The sequence below is a fragment of the Atractosteus spatula genome, chromosome 5 (genome assembly GCF_055471065.1).
Source record: "Atractosteus spatula isolate fAtrSpa1 chromosome 5, fAtrSpa1.hap1, whole genome shotgun sequence".
NCBI lineage: Eukaryota > Metazoa > Chordata > Actinopteri > Semionotiformes > Lepisosteidae > Atractosteus > Atractosteus spatula.
The window spans coordinates 65,972,509-65,987,560 of NC_142710.1; the positions used below are offsets into that span (position 1 = coordinate 65,972,509).

At 53.1% G+C, this 15,052-nt stretch overlaps 1 protein-coding gene across 1 annotated transcript in view; it reads left to right on the plus strand.

Annotated features, from left to right (window-relative positions):
- The window catches only part of dnah1 (dynein, axonemal, heavy chain 1), a 60,273-nt gene that overhangs the window by 34,287 nt on the left and 10,934 nt on the right, over nt 1-15,052 (plus strand). Inside the window, exons 48-67 of the mRNA XM_088915541.1 lie at nt 217-413; nt 1,026-1,161; nt 1,769-1,977; nt 2,665-2,836; nt 3,266-3,457; nt 3,837-3,947; nt 4,555-4,740; nt 4,848-5,039; nt 5,900-6,067; nt 6,757-6,948; nt 7,751-7,882; nt 9,115-9,240; nt 9,838-9,957; nt 10,774-10,923; nt 11,061-11,221; nt 11,615-11,840; nt 12,352-12,547; nt 13,171-13,322; nt 13,623-13,819; nt 14,438-14,582. Coding sequence (XP_088771667.1) covers nt 217-413; nt 1,026-1,161; nt 1,769-1,977; nt 2,665-2,836; nt 3,266-3,457; nt 3,837-3,947; nt 4,555-4,740; nt 4,848-5,039; nt 5,900-6,067; nt 6,757-6,948; nt 7,751-7,882; nt 9,115-9,240; nt 9,838-9,957; nt 10,774-10,923; nt 11,061-11,221; nt 11,615-11,840; nt 12,352-12,547; nt 13,171-13,322; nt 13,623-13,819; nt 14,438-14,582 — 3,360 coding nt within the window. The remainder of the gene's footprint in view (nt 1-216; nt 414-1,025; nt 1,162-1,768; nt 1,978-2,664; nt 2,837-3,265; nt 3,458-3,836; nt 3,948-4,554; nt 4,741-4,847; nt 5,040-5,899; nt 6,068-6,756; nt 6,949-7,750; nt 7,883-9,114; nt 9,241-9,837; nt 9,958-10,773; nt 10,924-11,060; nt 11,222-11,614; nt 11,841-12,351; nt 12,548-13,170; nt 13,323-13,622; nt 13,820-14,437; nt 14,583-15,052) is intronic.

The following is a 15,052-nucleotide window of genomic DNA, read 5'->3' on the forward strand; positions in this document are numbered from 1 at the left end:
ACTCTAACAATCTCTTATTTTCAGTCACCAGCACATCTAGTCAAAAACTGGACCACGTGATCCTTGGCGCAAGGAGCAGTGGAAACACTCACTGCTTCATCCGTTTATCTGGTAGCTGGGGTGTGCTGCACTACGGCTGTGCACCACGAATGCAGGGGAAGGTCGGGGGTCTGTGGCACAGCTGTGACAGAAGGGCCTGCGTTCTGTGTTTTCCAGATGGTGCAGGTTATTGAGGAGTACATGGAGGACTACAACCAGATTAGCACCACCAAAATGAAGCTGGTGCTGTTCATGGATGCCATCCAGCACGTGTGCAAGATCAGCCGCATCCTGCGCCAGCCCCTGGGCAACGCCCTGCTGCTGGGCGTGGGCGGCAGCGGGCGCCAGTCCCTCACCAAGCTGGCGTCGCACATGTAAGGCACCTGTCCCTTTCCTGAAAAACACACCACCTCATCACAGCGCCCCGTGCGCCCAGAGCAATGCAATCAACAGGCCTCTCCCCAAGACCTTGATTTCTGTGCTGTACACATCAGCCTTCTGCGCAAGGGTCTGCACCAGGCCCTGCCGCTGTCTGGGTCCTGTCTGTGTCCAGCTGGCTGTGACACACCATTTCCTGTAGCTCAGCCCTGCTGTGACATAAAGGGCCGTGGTATTCCTGTTTCCTGTCCAGAGCATGTGCTTGACCGGACATGTGCTGTCCTGGACATTCCCATGGAGAGAGCTGACCGCACCACCACTCCCACTCTTTGGCTGCAGCCCTGAAAGTGGGCTCCGTAGCCATGGTCACACCAGACCATGAGCAAGAACACAGTTTGTTAGAGAGAGGGTTTAAGTTACAGTTTCATTTCGTGACAGAGTCTTTGGCTGAATCTCCAACTCCAAGTAACCAAAGAGAATAATAATAATAACCAGCCTCAGGTGTCCACACACAACTGGACTGAGCTGTAACACTGGAATGAGCTGGTCACTGACCTGTATGCGAAGATTGTCTTTTCTTAATCCTGCGTCTTGTTTCTCCCTGTCAGGGCTGATTACGAGTGCTTCCAGATTGAACTGTCCAAAAACTACGGCGCAGCTGAGTGGCGTGAAGACATCAAGAGCATCATGCTGAAGGCCGGGCTGCAGAATGTGCAGATCACCTTCCTGTTCGTGGACACGCAGGTCAGGGTGCAGACCAGCTCCAGGAGATACCGTCTGTGCTGGTCTTGCACCTGCAGGCCATCATCTGTCTCAGAGATAGAGGGGAAAAAGTTTCACATAGCCCAGATATTTTTTTGTGCAGAAAAAGAAACCACAGGTTGTCAGAAGTCCTGGTTCTGTTACTTTTGTTTAGTCCCTCCAGGCTGTAAAAACTATTTTAAGGGAGACCATCTGCACAACCTCACTGATCATCAGGGCTGTGGTCTCAAGACTTTAGCTTAGTGTAAGGGACCTGCTGGGGATTAAAGTACACAAGTGTAATATTTAGCAGTGTGGTTAGACTTCTGTAGAGCATCACACAAGTCTTTCAAGATGGCAATATAGGATTCTTTCCAAAAAGTGTTTCTGTTTGATTTAGTAATGTCTGGATTTTTTTCTTGACTACAGGAGAAAAGACCTAACCCATAGAGCAGTGTGTCACTATACTGTATATCCTGTTTTTTAGAAGACAAATTATATTTATCACGGTATATGATGATGTTCAGGGGAAAGGTAACAGGTTACGGCACAGCAAGAGCTCTGTGTTTCTTTAGTTCTTTTTAATTTTTTTTTCCCCCAATGGTTTCAGATCAAGAGCGAGTCTTTCCTGGAGGACATCAACAACATCCTGAATTCTGGGGACGTTCCCAACCTGTATGCCCCCGACGAGCAGGACAGGATCCTGACCGCCATGAAGCCGGTGGTCCAGGACCTCGGTCAGCAGCCCACCAAGGCCAACCTGATGGCTGCCTACATCAAGCGCGTCCGCAGCAACATCCACACCGTGCTGTGCATGAGGTGACAAGGCCTGGGGCGCACCTGTACACACGTGAAAATCCTCTGCAGAATCCTGTGGGGTTCCTGTGCTGTATCTGCATTCTCCCTGCTGACGATCTCTGCTGGGAACCCTTTCTATAGACATTCCATTGGATTCTGTAGAGGAATTTTCACTGGAATCACTCCAGCTGAAAACGGTGCACAAAACACATCTGGGTTCCTACTAATCAGCCGGCCAAGGCAAAAGCGCGTCAGTCTTTTACAGAATATAATAACAGGATTTAGAAAAGTTTCCATGCCTCTTGACTCACTTTTTCTAAGTTTGGTTTATTATTTGTGAAGATGCCTGTTCTGGATGGTCACCAGAGCAGTGCACACGCATGTGAAGTCATGATAGTCAGAACCACAGAGGCCCTTTAAAGAAAAATCGCAACTGAACTGTGATGCAGTGAAATCTTGGGAAGCATCAGATTTCATAAACTTCATTAAATTAAGTTAAACAACAGATATGCGGCTCAGTTCAGCTCTGCCAATTCATTGCTTTTACATTGAAGTTGCTTGATAAGTAGGAAACATGGAAAACATACTGTGGGAAGGTTGTGCAGTTAATTTTGGGGGTTTGTCTGGACTGGACAGTAGCAGGGGCTGTGTACGTGGAGTGGGGTGAAAGCAGGAAAGGCTCTCACACCTCGGCGCCTGTCCCCTCAGCCCGATCGGAGAGGTGTTCCGGGCGCGCCTGAGGCAGTTTCCCGCGCTGGTGACCTGCTGCACCATCGACTGGTTCAGCGAGTGGCCGGCGGAGGCGCTGCAGTCCGTCGCCTCGACCTTCCTGAGCGAGCTGCCCGAGCTGGAGGACTGCCCCGCGGTCACACGGGGACTGGTGAGCAGGGCGGGGAGGGGAGACGGCGCAGGGTTAGGGTCAGAACCCCGAAACGGAGAAATGGAGGGAGAGACAGGACACCTCCTATTTATAGAAACAGGCCAACTAGGGAAGCACTCTATATCCATCCATCCATTTTCTAACCGCTTCTTCTGATTCAGGGCCACGCAGGGAACCGGCTAGCAGCGGGATACTCCTGGATGGGACGCCAGTCCATCGCAGGCACATTATAGCAAAATGAATGAATCCAGATTCCATACGGACAGATAAATCTTCTGAGCTAAACTCACATGGACACTATTCGCTTTTAAAATGTGGCGAAATGGCAGGTCTTTCTTCGTGTGTGATCAGAATCAGAGAGCAATTGGCTTCTATCCATGAATTCTGAGCACCCTCTCACAATGCCTCTGCTCCTCGATTCCCCCTCAGACCCTGATGTGCATGGAGATCCACCAGATGGTGTCCAGGAAGTGCACGCAGTACCTGGCCGAGCTGTCTAGGCACAACTACGTCACGCCCAAGAGCTACCTGGAGCTGCTCAGCATCTTCTCCAGCCTGATCGGCATGAAGAAGCAGGAGCTGAACAGCGCGCGTCTGCGGATGAAGACGGGCCTGGACAAGGTGAGGCCGGCCAGCGGCCGACTGTGGACACAGCAGCGGACAGGGCAGGAGGGCAGTAGGAAGTGTGTTGCCCTGGAATCTGTGAAGGTCCTAAGGGGATGTTGCAGAGGGACTGTCTTTTCTTTTGACCACGTATCTGTCTTGCTTCAGCAGTGTCAGACAGGAAAGACAGAGGCGTTCGCGTCTGCAGCAGCAGGTGCAGATGCACATACATTCCTCAGTATCTGCATGTTGCTATGGATAAAATCACCTTTTAAATGTCATTACAGTATATTTGGCATAAATATAAATGCCTATTGCCCATTCCTGCATGTGACCGTGTGGCTCTGTGAACCCGTGAACCTGTGACCTTTTGACCCTATGACCTGTGTGTGTGCAGCTGCTGCGGACGGCTGAGGACGTGGCCAAGATGCAGGAGGAGCTGGAGATGATGAGACCCCTGCTGGAGGAGGCGGCCAAAGACACTGTGGTCACTATGGAGAAAATCAAGGTTCAGTCCTGGTTTATTTCCCACCTTCCTGAGAAACATCCTTGTGCACAGACAGACAGAAGTACTCTGAAACACATCTGCGTACATTCTGCCAATGGGCTGCATGGGTCAAATGATGAAGGATTGATGAGAGAGTGGTGAGTGCTGCCCAGGGCAGTTACTGTGTACAGGGGTGTATTTGTGAAGGTTTTCCACAGTAAATTCATACAGTAGTTGTGCCTTTTTTTCCTTGGTTTCTCCACTTGCTTTGCTATGAGTTCTCATGGTTAGGATCCTTTTTTACTGTACTCTGAATGTGCCGTGTTCTGCTTTTACTCAACTTATGAGGGTAGAGACAGGAACACACTGTGATGGGGGTCTGTAGCACACTGTGACTGTTACTGTAGCACACTGTGACTGTTACTGTAGCGCACTGTGACTGTTACTGTAGCACACTGTGATGGGGGTCTGTAGCACACTGTGACTGTTACTGTAGCACACTGTGATGGGGGTCTGTAGCACACTGTGACTGTTACTGTAGCGCACTGTGACTGTTACCGTAGCACACTGCAGCTGCTGTTACTGCAGGGCCGTTCTGAGTCGTGATCTTCTGTCCTCACACTGCCAGGTTGACACAGCAGTTGCGGAGGAGACGCGTGTGCGCGTGCAGGCCGAGGAGGCCAAGGCGACGGAGAAGGCCCAGGTGGCTCAGGCCATTGCGGACGATGCACAGAAGGACCTGGACGAGGCCCTGCCCGCTCTGGACGCCGCGCTGGCCAGCCTCAAGTCCCTGAACAAGAACGATGTCATTGAGGTATGGCATGTGACTTCACTGCATATCCAGGATAAAGCCCTGAGCTGTTGTAGCTCATTGTTTGGACCTGTCTGGACTTATGTCCCTAATGCATGTGTGGACATCAGGTGCGCGCCATGCAGAGGCCCCCCCAGGGAGTGAAGCTGGTCATTGAGGCCGTCTGCATTATGAAGGGTATCCAGCCCAAGAAGATTGCCGGGGAGAAACCAGGCACCAAGGTGGACGACTACTGGGAGCCAGGCAAGGGCCTCCTGCAGGACCCAGGGAAGTTCCTGGACAGCCTCTTCAAGTTTGACAAGGTCTTGTATCTGTATTTAACTGCGGGCAGTGATTTGAGATAGCGCTGACCATAAAAAAGATGCTTTAAATGAATTGAAACCTGCTTCACTCCTGCTGCCTAGCACAATCGCCACATTTCTAAACCGGGTTACACTTTGCCCAAGTGCTTTCAAAGGTCACGCTTCTGTCCGGTTTGCAACAGAGACTTTAATTCAGACGATGCTGCACCGCTGGGTGGGTGTGAGCCAAAGCTCTCAACCCTGAAGCCACAGTCTCACATACTCATTTATACGAGGTTTGCTGTCTCTACCCAGCTGTACTTTGGAGTCCTTTTCAAAGGGGAACTGCAGCACTATTTTTAATATGTCATGGTTAGAAGGAATTGGCATAGTTGAGTGCATTTCAAACCACAGTAAAAATAAAATGTACACTGTAACATGTAAATCCTCTCATTTACATCACAAAATAGCTGAAATTTTCAGGTATGCTCAGATCCATATTCTGCGATTCAGAACGAGGCAACCAAACTACCAGTGGTGTGAAGTGACCTTATTACATTGCAAACAAACAGGCTGCACAGCCTGTACTTATTTGCTCATACATCACATCACTTAAGTCATTACAGTGGCTAGTGTAGTGAAGAGCCGCTTCACATCGCAACTCTCCCGAACCCTCACTCTCGCCCGTGGCGAGACCAGGGGTTTGCAACAATATGGAGACTCACAGTACTTTCACAAAGTTCACGATTTTGTGATTCTTAATTCAGAATGTGTAAACGTTTGCGATACCGTCGATGAATTTATTTTGTTACCGAGACTTACCAGCTGGTCTGAGAAATGGGGACTGCAGCTCCCCTTAAACACTGGCGTTTTCCCTTCAGGATAATATCCCCGATTCCGTGATTAAGCTGATCCAGCCCTACATGGACAATGAGGAGTTCCAGCCAGCCTCCATTGCCAAAGTGTCCAAAGCCTGCACCTCCATCTGCCAGTGGGTGCGCGCCATGCACAAGTACCACTTCATCTCCAAGGGCGTCGCGCCCAAACGGGTAAGCAGCAGGGCTCTGGGAGCGGGGGGAGCCGCGGTGAGCACCGGTAAGAGTCAGCGCCCCGTCTGAGGGGTGGAGGACAACGAAAACCCCCAAAAAGAAAAACTTAAGGGGAAAAAAAAACAAGCGAACGGAAAAAGAAAAATGTGCCGCTTTGCACAGTGGCGTCCAGCCTGGACTGTCCCTGTTTAGCGTGGTCCAGCCTGGGAAAAAACACACTTGAGACAGCGGTCTCCAGACCGGACTCACCCTGTCTAACGGGGTGCAGTCTGGAAAAACTAGCGTGAGGCCAAAAATCAAAAGAACTCAACCTGTCCCGGCGGAGACACTGACCAGGCTCACACCTCAGTTGTGAGGGGAAATGGAGGGAAAATGACGGCCTTACAGTCGCATCACAAACCCCTCCAGGACTGTGGCTGGAAGCTTCTCCCCTTGCGGGGTCTGCTCGCCCCTCCGGGGAGGCGCTCAGTGTGGCTTTAAGGGCTTTAAGGTCCTTAATCAGTCAGGGCAGCTGTGGTTGCTAATGTAACGCGTCGGCCTTAATCCAGGGCTCCGCCTCCACACTGAACACGCCCCTGCATTATGCCACAGCACAGGGTTCCATTCCTCTCTGAACATGCAGGGCGACGTGCTGAGAGCAGGAGGAGAAATGGTCTCTCTCTCAACCCCGTGCTCCGTGTTTTCCCCAGCTGGCCCTCCAGGAGGCGCAAGCGGACCTGGCAGTGACGCAGCAGGTGCTGGAGGAGGCGAAGGACCGCCTGGCCGCCGTGGAGGAGGGTATCACCACACTGCAGGCCAAGTACCAGGACTGCCTGGCCAAGAGGGACGAGCTGGAGGCCAAGTGCCAGCAGTGCGAGCAGAGGCTGGTCAGGGCAGACAAGGTAAGCACCGGACAGTGCTCCCAAATCCCACGTTCTACTGGACATGGGATGGGAGTCTCCAGTCTTGATGACTGGAGTCCTACAGCCTTAGCAGGTGCCTTGCAATTAGCAGCTGATTAATTAAATTAACAAACACAGGTGATTCAACGTATTTTTCGATGAAGTAATTAATTGGATTAAAGTCCAGAAGGACCCTTTTGGTCCTCGAGGAGTTGTCAATCTTTGAGTGCTTCGTACAAGTGTGCACTGATCCTCAGTGCATTGTGAGTGTGCACTGATCATAGGTGTATCGTGTGAGTGTGCACTGATCATGGGTGTATCTTGCGAGTGTGCACTGATCCTGAGTGCATTGTGCGAGTGTGCGCAGTCCTGAGTGTATCGTGAAAGTGTGCGCAGTCCTGAGTGTATCGTGTGAGTGTGCGCAGTCCTGAGTGTATTGTGAAAGTGTGCGCAGTCCTGAGTGTATCGTGTGAGTGTGCGCAGTCCTGAGTGTATCGTGCAAGTGTGCACAGTCCTTAGTGTATCGTGTGAGAGTGCAGTATCTTGAGTGTATCGTGCGAGAGTGCACAGTCCTGAGTGTATCGTGCGAGAGTGCACAGTCCTGAGTGTATCGTGTGAGAGTGCACTATCTTGAGTGTATCGTGCGAGTGTGCACAGTCCTGAGTGTATCGTGCGAGAGTGCACTATCTTGAGTGTATCGTGTGAGTGTGCACAGTCCTGAGTGTATCGTGCGAGTGTGCACAGTCCTGAGTGTATCGTGGGTTTGCGCGGATCCTCACTGTGCCCCTGTTGTTTCTGTCAGCTGATCACAGGCCTGGCAGACGAGAAGGTGCGCTGGCAGGAGACAGTGCAGAGCCTGGAGTTCATGGTGGATAATGTAGCTGGAGATGTGCTGCTGGCTGCTGGATACGTGGCCTATCTGGGGCCCTTCACAGTGAGAACACACCACCTTTGCATTTAACACAGTCTAGTGATCCGATTTTTAGATGTAAAATGTGGATTTTGGCCATTGTTGAGTTTCCTCTAAATGTCAGACTTCATGTATGTTTAAGATGTGAAACAGTCACTTTCTGCTCCACAGGGTTATACCTCGGTCCTGTCAGGTTGTCTGTAAAGGACAGTGATAAGTTTGGTTATGTATGCTGGGAACTATGACAGTAATAATAGTAGAAAAGTTACAAACAATTGGAGGCTGCTGAAGTAAAACCAATTACTGCTCCGCATGTGTAGCAATACGTTGGTCAGGACCCTACGCAGACGGTATAATCCGGAAGTTAGTGGAAACAAACACGGGGAGGAGACGACGAGTAACTGGGCAGGTTGACAAACAGGGGGGTGTGGCCATGACGACTGTGCGCTGGTGCTCGGGGGGGCATGGCCATGGCGACTGTGCGATGGTGCTCAGGGGGGTCGTGGCCATGGCGACTGTGCGCTGGTGCTCGGGGGGGGCGTGGCCATGACGACTGTGCGCTGGTGCTCGGGGGGGGCGTGGCCATGGCGACTGTGCGCTGGTGCTCAGGGGGGGGCGTGGCCATGACGACTGTGCGCTGGTGCTCGGGGGGGCGTGGCCATGACGACTGTGCGCTGGTGCTCGGAGGGGCGTGACAATGGCGAACAAGTCCAGAGGAGTCCAGGGGCTAATCCAGGGAGAAGTCCAAAAGTCCAGAGCCGGGTGATCCATCCAAGACAAACACAAGACAAGGTTTAAAAACCGGTGCAGGGACGGGGAATAAAACGGGTTAACGGGGCCAGGTGCTCCGAGCCCCGGACCCAGGTGGTCAGGACGCCGTGGTGAAGCCGATGCCATCGGGTCTCTCCTGGCTTCCGGGCGTCAATCTTCCAATGCTGAGCCCAGAATAGCAAGAGCGTCTGGCTTAAATAAGGAGGGGCAGGACTGGAGGCAGGTGCACATAATCAATGAAAATGTGAAAGAGCCGGAGCGCCCTTAATGTCACCCACTGTGGTCTTCCATCAGCTGCCTACAGTCCTGTCTGTGTCGCCTGGCCCTGACTCAGCTTGTCATAGCTTCCTGTCCAGCAGAGAACTATTTCTGCGGCTCGTCACAAATCCAGCGTGGCTTGACAGCTTGGCATCCAGGAAGGCGTGGCAGCGGTGGGGGCTATTTCCCGGCGGCGCTGATGCCCCCGCTGTGGTCTTTCTCCCCAGGGCGAGTACCGGGCTGCCATGGCAGAGGAGTGGCTCCGGGGGTTCAAGGAGCTGGGGGTCCCCCACACCAGTGAGCCCAGTCTCATCAGCACGCTGGGGGACCCTGTGAAGATTCGCTCCTGGCAGGTCAGCGCTGGGGGAGCCCGCAGTTTGGGGCTCACTGGCAGTGAGCACACTGCCCCATGAATTTAAACAGATGCATTGAATTGTGCTGCTTTTATCTCTTGATATTTTCCTGCAAACATGAATGAATTGCTTATGCACAGATTAATGGTATTTTCTGTTCATGTACCTTTTAAAAGTGATGAACGTCCCATTGCAAGAATAACCAAAAATGAGCAGATCTAAGTGACGCAGAACCTAATGATGTAAGAATTCTTAACACCGTACGTGACCCGGTTTTCAGACTTGACACTGACACTTGACACTTAAAATATTTGTACGAGGTGCTAATCACTGTGACAAGCTTCATTTCTAGGTGAATTTGTAAACTTAAGTTACTGATTCTGCTCAATGCACTCCTACAGCTGTCCTGACGTTGCACGCCCATGTTATTGAATGAGCTAAGATTAATGCACTGGCTCCAGCTCCTCGGGAGCTAGTGAGAGACCTTTAGGGAATGTAACACAGCACTGAGGCCTGAGCTGGCCTGGGAGGCTGGAGAGAGGTGCCGAGCCCCCAGGCGCTGGCTCTCAGCCTGCTTGCCTGTGCCCGTGTCTGTAGATCACAGGGCTGCCCAAGGACACTCTGTCGGTGGAGAACGGCGTGATCGCGCAGTACTCCCAGCGCTGGCCTCACTTCATCGACCCGCAGGGACAGGCCAACAAGTGGATCCGGAACATGGTGAGACCCGGGGCCTGGTGCTCGGTGCCAGCTTGCTAACTTGATGTGCACCATCCAGGTGGGGCTGCACACTGGGGGTGGTGGAGGGGATCCCCATTACCTGTAAAGCGCTGTGAGTGGGGTGTCCAGAAAAGCGCTATAGAAGTGTCAGGAATTATTATTATTAACTTCACTGAGCCAATTACCAGGTCAACTGAGCCGAGACTATCCCAGTCTTCTGCCCATAAATTGAAGGCTGAATAAAATCTGAGGGGTTGGGATTCTGCTGCACTTCTCGTGAAGGAGCGAACGTTTCCTGCCTCTGAAGGAGAGGAGTTTTTGTTGATTTTCAGGAGCTGGATTTCCAGCCCTGCGCAAAGTGAAAACAAGCTCTAATGTCTTAACTGATGCAGCATCAGCATCTCGCCGCCTGCAAGCACAACGCTCCACCTCCACTCTGGCCACACCGCCTGCTCCAGATTGAATTAATTAGGTGGGCGGTTTTCCCACAGTGAAGGAAACGGATGGGTTGTGTTTTTGGCTTTGACAAAAACTGTGTCCCTCGTCTATTTCAACGTTAGATTCTGTCGGGTTTCGAAAACTCACAAAGTCTGGACTGACCGATCAGAGCCTGGACAAGAGGCGGGCCGTTATTGCTGGCTTTGTTTTGCACCCACCCTGGCAGTGCTTTAAGAGAGCCCCCGGTTTCAGAGGCTGTTGACCTCCAGAATGTAAAACCCCCAGAGTTCAGATCTCATTCACAAGCGTGACCGGTCCTGTGCCACCCCCATGTGACCTGTGCCCGTGTGTGTGCGGCGGCGGCGCACGCGGCTTCAGAGGAAGGACAGCGGCCTGGACGTGATGAAGCTGAGCGACCGGGACTTCCTGCGCAGCCTGGAGAACGCCATCCGCTTCGGGAAGCCCTGCCTGCTGGAGAACGTGGGGGAGGAGCTGGACCCCGCGCTGGAACCCGTGCTGCTGCGGCAGGTCAGAGCCGTGGACTGGCCGCCCCCGCTGTAGAGCACGCCTGGCTCTTACTGGCTCCCGCCAGGTGCAGAGATCCGTGCGGCGGCTGCCTGCAGTCCGACTCAGCAGCGCGGGTCTGGGTGTTTTGTGCTCCGCAGACCTACAAGCAGCAGGGCACCACCGTGCTGAGGCTGGGCGACACCGTGATCCCGTACCACAACGACTTCCAGATGTACATCACCACCAAGCTGCCCAACCCCCACTACTCCCCCGAGATATCCACCAAGGTTACGCTCATCAACTTCACACTCTCTCCCAGGTAAGGGCCTGCAGGACGGGCTCCCAGCCCCTCAGCCTGCTCCTTCCCACGCGCCTCGTCCCAGGGCTGGGGTGCACCTCCCTGAGGTCTCTGCGCTCCTTTCATCCAGAAGGTGACGTCATTCCAGCCCACGTGGGTGTGGTTATTGCGTGGTGGAGCTCCGGTTGCTTACCGATTTACTATTCTCAGACACCAACGCTGAACATGAGACTCCAGTCTGTGGTTTCTGTCTCTCCGAGTTGCGTGGTGGGTTTATTTTCTTCTCAGATGGTTTTGTCTCGGTCTCTGCTGCGCTGTAGAGAGCTCTTACCGCGGACCCGCACAGTAAAGATACAGAGAAGGTCTAGCACTCAGAGATTGCTCCTGTAAGCGGGCTCCCCCTGTCTCGGGCAGTGGGCTGGAGGACCAGCTGCTGGGCCGCGTGGTGGCCGAGGAGAGGCCCGACCTGGAGGAGGCCAAGAACCAGCTGATCGTCAGCAACGCCCGCATGCGGCAGGAGCTGAAGGAGATCGAGGACCAGATCCTGTTCCGGCTGAGCTCCTCCGAGGGCAACCCCGTGGACGACGAGGAGCTCATCAAGGTGCTGGGGGCGTCCAAGGTCAAGGCCGGAGAAATCAAGGTGCGCCACACTCCGCACGCTACACTCTGTGCCACTCTGCCCTGCACTGCCCACACCAGTGTGACGGCCCCAGCCCCAACACCCACCCGGACACTGCACTCACGGCCCCTGCTTCATCCAGGGGGGAAACGCCACAGGTTACAGCTGCTGCGCTTGCAGAGCAGAGCGTGTTTGCGAGTGCTTGCTCTTTCTCTGTTTTCCCTGTCCTTTTTCACAGAAGTCATCACAAAGGCCGAAAATCAAGAGATCATGAAATGTTTGATACTACAGGACACATACAGAAAGTGCAGTTTGCATACATCAGTTGGAATTCTTCTCTCGTGTCTGTAGCTAGATGACAGATAGGTTTGGTTTTTATTGATCACTGGGCTCAGAAAGTTGCAGAGCCCCCCCCTCCCCCCCCGCAGTCTCCCACTGTGTTTTCCCTCGAGCGGCGCTCGGTGCTGCCCAGTGACTGGGCCCCACTGGGCCCCCCAGGGTGGGACTAACCTGCGCCGGCCGGCTCCCGCAGGCCAAGGTGACGGCGGCGGAGCAGACGGAGCGGGACATCGACGCCACGCGGCTGCAGTACGTGCCCGTCGCCGTGCGCACGCAGATCCTGTTCTTCTGCGTCTCGGACCTGGCCAGCGTCGACCCCATGTACCAGTACTCCCTGGAGTGGTTCCTGGGCATCTTCATGGCCGGCATCGCCAACTCCGAGAGAGCCGGTGCGCACTTCTCCGCCGTTTGGCATTCTAACACACCTTCAGTTCAGTTCAGTTTGTCATACGCACAAGTGCAGTGAAGTGCCAATGAAACCTTTAAACATCTAAGAGCTCACAACATGCAAAAAAGGATTTATTGAGTTTATTTATACATACAGTACGTTCCTGTCATCTTTAAAAAATGAGTTAATCTCTGCTTCCTTTCAGATCTCATTCTGTTGCCCACAGATAAGTGTCTTTAATAAGTCTTTAATCAGTTTAAGAAGCTAAGGCTAATAATGTGCATGTGATGGCAGTGTACTGTAAAGTCTGGGTGGAAACGGTGTTCTCTGACACTGAGTCTCAGCACTGTCAGGCTGTCAGGGCTGTGTCAGAGGTTACATGAAACAGGAGACAGGGTGACTCTGTTCTCATCCTCAGCAGCTGATTCCTGATGCAGAATCAGGCTGCAAGGCAGAAATGTCAGTGTGAGTTCCTGAGTTTGAGAGTAAAATTACAAGAACACATCAGGATCCCTTCTGAGCTACAGTGAGATCTGTTAGCAAGAGGGTACAGCACTTTGCTCTTTCTTTCCTAACCCGATTTGCATGCGCTTCTCCCTCTCCTGACCTGGCCCTGCATTTCAGACACGGTGGAGAAGAGGATCGTCAACATCAACGAGTTCTTCACCTTCAGCCTGTACAGCAACGTGTGCCGTAGCCTGTTCGAGAAGCACAAGCTCATGTTCGCCTTCCTGCTATGCGCCCGCATCATGACGAACGAAGACAAAATCGACATGGTGAGACCCATCCGGCTGCTTGTCCTGGAACACTGCCCTTCCCCATCCTTCCTCTTCCTCTGCACCCGTCCCCTGCTCCATCCCTGCAGGCTCTGCGCGGCTCTGCCCTCCAGAGCTGTCCAGACTAACAGAAGAGTGATGTCTGATCAGCTGAACCTGGCTATGAGCTGTGAAGCCTGTGAAATCCCCTAGGCTCCGTGCTCCGTGACACTTTATGTATAATCAGGCATCTCTGTGAACAGGCTGGTAGGCCTGTATTGCACCTGCCTTGACTCCTGCTTGTCTGCTCCGGGCCTCCAGGTGGAGTGGCGCTACCTGCTGTCTGGCGGGACGGTGCAGAGCCACACCCCCAAGCCGGTGGCGGACTGGCTGTCGGAGCGCGCTTGGCAGGACGTCCTGGGGCTGTCGGCGCTGAGCAGCTTCTCCGACTTCGCCGAGAGCTTCACGCACAACCTGGAGGGCTTCAAGAGGATCTTCGACAGCGCGGAGCCACACAGGTGCGCCGCCCGCACAGGATGTGCTGTGGTGTGATCGATTAAAACACCGAGCTCTGGCGAAAGCTGAAGCTTTGTGTGCTGGCTTGCTGGGTGAATTCCCTTAAAGCCAGCCTCCCTCAGGCACGTTTCCAAGCACACCTCCTAAAACCTGCCAAGTCCGGGATTACAAACTCCCTGAAAGTAACAGGCCAGACCTATGAAGTAAATAGAGGTGAAGATTTTGGTTATCGTTCCTCTACGTCTCCTTTTTTGGCTACTGTTCCCCTGTGTTTCCTTTTAAGTGCTTGTCAGTAAGAGAAAATAAATCAAAACAGAGAATCGATCTTGACCAGGTCTCCTCTCAGGGGGGTCAGTTAAAAAGATAACACTTTAAAATAATGGCCAGACGCTAGCTGAAGTTCTCAGGAGTAGAACGTGAACGTATGAGTCACGTCTGTTCCGGGCTTGTAAAGTTCCTGGAAAGTTCATGATGAATACAAATCTCATGAACACTGGCTGACCTGCACATTATTTAAATGCCTGGCTGGTAACAAACGTCAACAAACCTCTAGTATCTTCATTCTTGACCTTGAGGGAGCGGTTCTCGTCCCTCACCCATGTGGCTTTGTGTTCTCCTAGGGAGGCGCTGCCTGCCGAGTGGGACTCCCAGCTGGACTCTTTCCAGAAGCTGCTGGTCCTGCGCTGCCTGCGCGCCGACTGCCTGACCCTCGGGATGCAGGACTTCGTGTCGGCCCACCTGGGGCAGCGATTCATCGAGCCGCAGGTGCGCTCCCCACTCTGCTGGCCACGCGCCGGGTCGAGCTGAGTCACACTCAGTCATGCTGAGCTGAGATGAGTGAATAATGAATAATGCTGTGGTGCTGAGGTGTGCTGCGCTATGCAGAATTGTGCTGAGTCGAGCCGAGTTGTGATGTGTCACGCCGAGTCGTGTGACGCACTGGGAAAGGATTTCTGGTGACTGCGAGAGCCATCCATCAGTGATCACACTGAAGGGTTATTTTCTGAGTCTTGGCCCTACCAAGGACGCCCTGTGCGTCATGTCTGAAGCAGCAGTGCTAGGTCCTTCAGGAGAGACACAAACCAAGGTCCTGCGGTCAGTGACTCTGCAGTGTCTCTGTTGATACCGATGTTTAACCCCCTGGTCTACTTGGCTCCCTTGGAACAGAGAGGGCTGCTGAGTGACAGTTTGTTAGCAATCAGTGGTCTTCTGAGAACTGGGAGGCCCACGACTGC